This window comes from Clupea harengus, chromosome 8 (genome assembly GCF_900700415.2).
Source record: "Clupea harengus chromosome 8, Ch_v2.0.2, whole genome shotgun sequence".
NCBI lineage: Eukaryota > Metazoa > Chordata > Actinopteri > Clupeiformes > Clupeidae > Clupea > Clupea harengus.
Window position 1 is genome coordinate 25,692,605 of NC_045159.1, and position 7,500 is coordinate 25,700,104.

General features: G+C 49.6%; 1 protein-coding gene across 5 annotated transcripts in view; it reads left to right on the plus strand.

Moving 5' to 3' along the window:
* The window catches only part of LOC105906628 (disks large homolog 4), a 79,788-nt gene that overhangs the window by 59,749 nt on the left and 12,539 nt on the right, over positions 1 to 7,500 (plus strand). For all 5 annotated transcript variants that reach the window (XM_031572489.2, XM_031572488.2, XM_031572487.2 and 2 more), the window contains 5 exons: positions 1,690 to 1,743; positions 1,849 to 1,899; positions 2,020 to 2,144; positions 6,286 to 6,455; positions 6,762 to 6,898. In XM_031572489.2, coding sequence (XP_031428349.1) covers positions 1,690 to 1,743; positions 1,849 to 1,899; positions 2,020 to 2,144; positions 6,286 to 6,455; positions 6,762 to 6,898 — 537 coding nt within the window. The remainder of the gene's footprint in view (positions 1 to 1,689; positions 1,744 to 1,848; positions 1,900 to 2,019; positions 2,145 to 6,285; positions 6,456 to 6,761; positions 6,899 to 7,500) is intronic.

A 7,500-nucleotide genomic window follows, 5' to 3' on the forward strand; every position in this document is an offset into this window, starting at 1 on the left:
TTCAAGGAGAAGGGCAACCAAGGACTTACCCCAATAACCCCCCGCTGACTATAAGCAGATGATCTTTATCAGAAACTTATAAGATGCAGTCTCCTGGCACAAATTGGAACAGGTCCTTAGGACTGGAAGCTAAGCATACAATTTGGTCAGCACATCGTAATGGCCATGTAAAAGTCCAGTTACACAAGGGCAGATTTATTTAATGGCTGCATTTGCACCTCAGACAGTCAGTGCCAGAGACGTATATTAAACCTGGTGCACTTTAGGATTGGATTTCATTTGAAATCTGTCCAAAATAACCATTTGGCGTACGTGCGGTGAAGTGCTACCACTGGAGGCTTTGGAGACGGAGATGACTTGTGTCCTTGTTCTGGCTGTCTGGCAACAGGCACTGATCTTAAGATGGCTGCCCTTCAGTACTGGGCTGCAGGTGCACTGGCTCCATAGCTATGGTCTCATTTGCTATCGCCACAGTCTGACATGCAGACTGAGATGGATATTTCGACAGTTTGCAGTTTGCAGTTTGCAGTTCCACTATGAAAGTGTGGTTACTAGCAGATGTATCTGTTGTCCTGTCTGAGCTTCGTGAGTTGATGTGAGGTGACTACTGGGAGATTCTGTTCAAACAAACTGGTGCATTTACCAACGCAGGTTAATTATCTATGGTTCCTACAGCTCTGCATGACGAGTCCAGGAGAAAACCGAGTCCAGTCTGAAGACATTTCTCTCTCCCACTCCCCATCTCTCTCTCCCACTCATTTTCTATCACAACTCTATTGTCTGATCTCAGTAAAAAAAATTCAAAATGACTTCAAGAAACAAAGTCACGTGTAAAGAAATCACACAAAGCTGAAAGTCTCTTTGACCTCATTTTAATATCCCAATTATTCCACTGCTTAGTCACGGGACCCTCTGAGGTCTTCTCTTGCTAAGAGGCCAGTCGTGTCTGCCTCCAGCAACGGTGATGAGGCCTCGGCTTAAATAGCTTGAATAGGAAGTAGAAAATAATGAATCAAAAGTAAATCTTTTTATACTGTGTTTAAGTAGTAGTATACAAAAATCCCTCTGGATTAGACAATGCTGTAACTCCTTGAAGCAGTAACAGGCAATATAAACGGTGTAAGTACCCTATGAAATGATATTGAGTTTGCTGGTGCTCGCCATCTCTACGCTTCATGAAGCTGTCAGGCTGGTCTGAGGTGGCTTGGTTGGCTGTGTGTATGTTTATCAGGAGCCCCCCCCCCCCTCCACGCTATCACACCGCAGCAGAAGCACGCGGGGCCACAATGCACCTGTGAGCCCGAGTCTCTGTGAGAGTGGAATCGTGAAAAGCTGTCCTGACAGCACAGAGGCACAGAACGAAGTTTTCTCTTTCATCTTCGTCACAAACCCTTCCTTCTGCCACCTGTCCACACTCTTCCTCTTTTTCCTGGCTTCCTGCTTTAGAGTTTGGACGGCTCTGAATAGAGGTCCGGCAGGCAGGCAGGCAGGCAGGCAGGCAGGCAGGCAGGCAGGCAGTGTTATCTCAGAGGGTGGCAGGAGGAGTAAATCCGTTCTTCAGGGGCGGAGGTTGTCTGTCTGTCTGTGTGAGTGTGTAAATGTCATGGGTGAGTGTGCGGAGGAAATCTGCACTGTAAGTGTTACGGTGTTAATTCATTTCCCCTTCTCTATCTCTTTCTCGTTATGCAGGCAAACTCCCCTCCGATGGTGGTGAACACAGACACACTGGATGGCTCCCCCTATGTAAGGACACACACACACACACACACACACACACACTAGTTTTACAGCTCAATCTATCAGTGAAATATGCTGCTGGCTAACTATTGGTGTTTATCTCCTCGGCAGGTGAACGGGACAGAGGGGGAGATTGAATATGAGGAGATTACTCTGGAGAGGGTGAGATTTGTCACATCCATTAATGGCACACTCAACACCACAGTGGTTACGAGAGGTTTTATGTTTGTTATTGTGTCTGTGTGTGTGTGTGTGTGTGTGTGTGTGTGTGTGTGTGTGCAGGGCAACTCTGGACTGGGCTTCAGTATTGCAGGAGGTACTGATAACCCTCACGTGGGAGACGACCCCAGCATCTTCATCACCAAGATCATACCGGGAGGGGCAGCAGCACAAGATGGCCGACTAAGGTAGAACACACCTCCGCCTCCTATGCAAATTCAAGTCTGGTGTTGCACTGTGCTTGTCTACACAACGCAGGTGACACACGCACACAGGCACACACACACACACACACACACACACACACACACACATACACACACACACACACACACACACACACACACACACACACACCACACGCGCGCACACACACACACACACACACACACACACACCTCCCATGTCCTCTGACTTACTCATGCACATGAACAGCCTCACTCTCTAAAGTACAGTATACATGTACACACACATACACCTTCCCACCCTCTACCTACACACACACACACACACACACACACACCCTGAGGCTCCTCTGGTGATTTGTTCAGCTGGAGCTGCTGCCTGTGTGTCGTGTCACATGATGATGAGCTCTGACAGAAGTAGAGATGTGGGGAGCAGGCAGGGACACTACACACAGCAGAGTCAGAGCAGGCAGGGACACTACACACAGCAGAGTCAGAGCAGACAGGGACACTACACACAGCAGAGGCAGAGATGTGGGGAGCAGGCAGGGACACTACACACAGCAGAGTCAGAGCAGACAGGGACACTACACACAGCAGAGTCAGAGCAGGCAGGGACACTACACACAGCAGAGTCAGTCAGAGATGTGGGGAGCAGACAGGGACACTACACACAGCAGAGTCAGAGCAGACAGGGACACTACACACAGCAGAGTCAGAGATGTGGGCAGGGACACTACACACAGCAGAGTCAGAGATGTGGGGAGCAGACAGGGACACTACACACAGCAGAGTCAGAGCAGGCAGGGACACTACACACAGCAGAGTCAGAGCAGGCAGGGACACTACACACAGCAGAGTCAGAGCAGGCAGGGACACTACACACAGCAGAGTCAGAGCAGGCAGGGACACTACACACAGCAGAGTCAGAGCAGGCAAGGACACTACACACAGCAGAGTCAGAGATGTGGGGAGCAGGCAGGGACACTACACACAGCAGAGTCAGAGATGTGGGGAGCAGGCAGGGACACGACACACAGCAGAGTCAGAGTCAGAGATGTGGGGAGCAGACAGGGACACTACACACAGCAGAGTCAGAGATGTGGGGAGCAGACAGGGACACTACACACAGCAGAGTCAGAGTCAGAGATGTGGGGAGCAGACAGGGACACTACACACAGCAGAGTCAGAGTCAGAGATGTGGGGAGCAGGCAGGGACACGACACACAGCAGAGTCAGAGCAGGCAGGGACACTACACACAGCAGAGTCAGAGATGTGGGGGGCAGGCAGGGACACTACACACAGCAGAGTCAGAGTCAGAGATGTGGGGAGCAGGCAGGGACACTACACACAGCAGAGTCAGAGCAGGCAGGGACACTACACACAGCAGAGTCAGAGATGTGGGCAGGGACACTACACACAGCAGAGTCAGAGTCAGAGATGTGGGGAGCAGGCAGGGACACTACACACAGCAGAGTCAGAGCAGGCAGGGACACTACACACAGCAGAGTCAGAGATGTGGGCAGGGACACTACACACAGCAGAGTCAGAGTCAGAGATGTGGGGAGCAGGCAGGGACACTACACACAGCAGAGTCAGAGCAGGCAGGGACACTACACACAGCAGAGTCAGTCAGAGATGTGGGGAGCAGACAGGGACACTACACACAGCAGAGTCAGAGCAGACAGGGACACTACACACAGCAGAGTCAGAGATGTGGGCAGGGACACTACACACAGCAGAGTCAGAGATGTGGGGAGCAGACAGGGACACTACACACAGCAGAGTCAGAGCAGGCAGGGACACTACACACAGCAGAGTCAGAGCAGGCAGGGACACTACACACAGCAGAGTCAGAGCAGGCAGGGACACTACACACAGCAGAGTCAGAGCAGGCAGGGACACTACACACAGCAGAGTCAGAGCAGGCAAGGACACTACACACAGCAGAGTCAGAGATGTGGGGAGCAGGCAGGGACACTACACACAGCAGAGTCAGAGATGTGGGGAGCAGGCAGGGACACGACACACAGCAGAGTCAGAGTCAGAGATGTGGGGAGCAGACAGGGACACTACACACAGCAGAGTCAGAGATGTGGGGAGCAGACAGGGACACTACACACAGCAGAGTCAGAGTCAGAGATGTGGGGAGCAGGCAGGGACACGACACACAGCAGAGTCAGAGTCAGAGATGTGGGGAGCAGACAGGGACACTACACACAGCAGAGTCAGAGTCAGAGATGTGGGGAGCAGGCAGGGACACGACACACAGCAGAGTCAGAGCAGGCAGGGACACTACACACAGCAGAGTCAGAGATGTGGGGGGCAGGCAGGGACACTACACACAGCAGAGTCAGAGTCAGAGATGTGGGGAGCAGGCAGGGACACTACACACAGCAGAGTCAGAGCAGGCAGGGACACTACACACAGCAGAGTCAGAGATGTGGGCAGGGACACTACACACAGCAGAGTCAGAGTCAGAGATGTGGGGAGCAGGCAGGGACACTACACACAGCAGAGTCAGAGCAGGCAGGGACACTACACACAGCAGAGTCAGAGATGTGGGCAGGGACACTACACACAGCAGAGTCAGAGTCAGAGATGTGGGGAGCAGGCAGGGACACTACACACAGCAGAGTCAGAGTCAGAGATGTGGGGAGCAGGCAGGGACACTACACACAGCAGAGTCAGAGTGGGGGGCAGGCAGGAACACTACACACAGCAGAGTCAGAGTCAGAGTGGCTTACAAAGAGAGAACGGGGCTCTGGGCATACTCAACTCAACTTCTCAATAAATCTAAAATACAGCATATAAACAGAGCAAACAAACAAGCGCACACACACACACACACACACACACACACACACACACACACACACACACACACACATTCAGACAGTAGTCTAGGCTCACAGTCTCATCTGTGTTTTCTTGTAAAGTAGAGGAGGCTTAAGGGTAACATTTAAAGGCCACATTTGAGATTTTATTAGACATAAAAAATGGAAAAGCTTCATGAATATTGCAGGTTTGAGTCTCCCTTCCAGCTGGACACTGCCTCAGAGGACAGAGAATCACTTTCTTCCACTTTCTCCCGACACTTTTACACTTGCTCCTACTCCCCCTGACAGAGGGAATTTTCCGTCTTCCTGAAAATGTGCTTCTCTCATCTTCTCCAGAGATAGAGATGCTGATATTCCAAAAAAAAAAAAAAAAAAGAAAAAGCTGGAATCTCTTAAGCTTTACTGTATATGGCAACTTTAGAAGTACTGTTTTAATGGCGTACCATTACACAGCCATTATGAACTCTCCTGGGATAATAACCTTAAGTGCGAGTGAAGGCGTGGGCAAGGGCGGCTAGATATCAGCCAATGAATATTCAAGAGAGGAAATGGAAATAGAGAAACTGCCTCCACCCACGTCATTAATAAAAAGTAAAAATAAACTCAAGATTCAAGAGTCAAGATTTAGGTATAAGCTGCCCTGAGGGTTGCCTCCCTACAAATTCACAGGTTCATTGCAGTGTGAAGGCGCTCTGTTGGACTTCTCTTTAGACACAGGCATAGTCCAGAATGAAATATGAGGCAACTGGATCAGCCTGTAACCAGTAGCCACTGACATTCTCTTCCCACTGCTATTGGGTGTTGGCACCGCTTGCTGATTAGCAGTGCAGCTAAGACCCCAACATCTTCTCTCCTGAGTGCTTTCAGGCCGTATCCTGGTGAAAACTGAGCCAAACTATGGTATGGCAGCACCAGGCTGAAGTGTATGTCCTCTGAGCTGCAGTGTGGAACTTTAGCTCTAAGTTGGGAACACTAAACAGAGCCAGAGACTATTACAGACAAAGCAGTGGCTCTGTTTGTTAGTATTTGGGTGTAGCAGAGACGCATCACTGCTGTTTGATGAGAGGTGAGGAGAGCACGTTAAGGGGAAGGAGATGGATATGGTTTGTGTTGATGTGAGGTGAGGTGAGGATCCTGTAATGTCCTCTACTTCACACACTCTACTGGTGCTTGAGTCTAAATCCTCCCTGTCCTCGTGTGTGTTGTTTGTGTGTGTGTGTGTGTGTGTGTGTGTGTGTGTGTGTGTGTGTGTGTGTGTGTGTGTGTGTGTGTGTGTGTGTGTGTATCTGTGTGTCTCCTCCAGAGTGAACGACAGCATTCTGTTTGTGAATGATGTGGACGTGCGCGAGGTGACTCACAGCCAGGCTGTGGAGGCGCTCAAGGAGGCCGGCGCCATTGTCAGACTCTACGTGCTGCGCAGGAAAGCCATCGCCGAGAAAGTCCTCGAGCTCAAACTCATCAAAGGACCCAAAGGTGTGTGTGTGTGTGTGTGTGTGTGTGTGTGTGTGTGTGTGTGTGGGTGGGTGGGTGGGTGTGTGCGTGCGTGTGTGCCTGTGTGCGTTTGGAATGGTGTGTGTTCAACAACCTTAGAGAACAAAGAGATAGTGCATGTTATTTTGAAACCAGGTTTGTGGTGTGTATGTGTATGTACCAGGTTTCAAAGACTAAGGGTACACTGTATAATTTCTTGCTATGCTGTTTTGAGCAATTTCTTAATGCACATATGTATGTATGTATGTATGTATGTATGTGTGTATGTATGTGTGTGTCTGCTTAAAGGTTTGGGGTTCAGTATAGCAGGGGGTGTCGGTAATCAGCACATCCCGGGAGACAACAGCATTTACGTGACCAAGATCATCGAGGGAGGAGCCGCGCATAAAGATGGCCGACTACAGATAGGAGATAAGATACTAGCGGTTTGTGAATACACACGCAAACACACACATACACACACCACACACACACACACACACACACACAGACACATACACACACACACACACACACACACACACACACAGACACACACACACACACGCACACACACACACAGACACACACACAGACACACACACACACACACACACACACACACACACACACACACACACACACACAGTCATGTCCTCTAGCACAGCTGAGGTGCAGAGTGAGGCAGAATAGATGACTTCAGTAATTCAGGTGGACTGAGCTCACGCTCATTAGTATGGTAATGGATGTGTGGGATTTGAACCAATATTAACCTTAACCCTCAGCCCCACCACCCCCACCTCCAGCAAGCACTCATCATATCGCATGGGGAAATAGTGCCCTCTGTTGACCATTATTGTAACTGCAATTACATTGTTTTCAACACTAGTTTTTAGTCTTACAGTGAACTGTGTGTGTACATTTAGTATGTATGCAGCAAACACAGATAAGATATTTGTACAGATCTACAGATATATATATATATATATATATATATATATATATATATATACATTTCACTTTGTGGTCTCTGGAAAACATGTTCTAG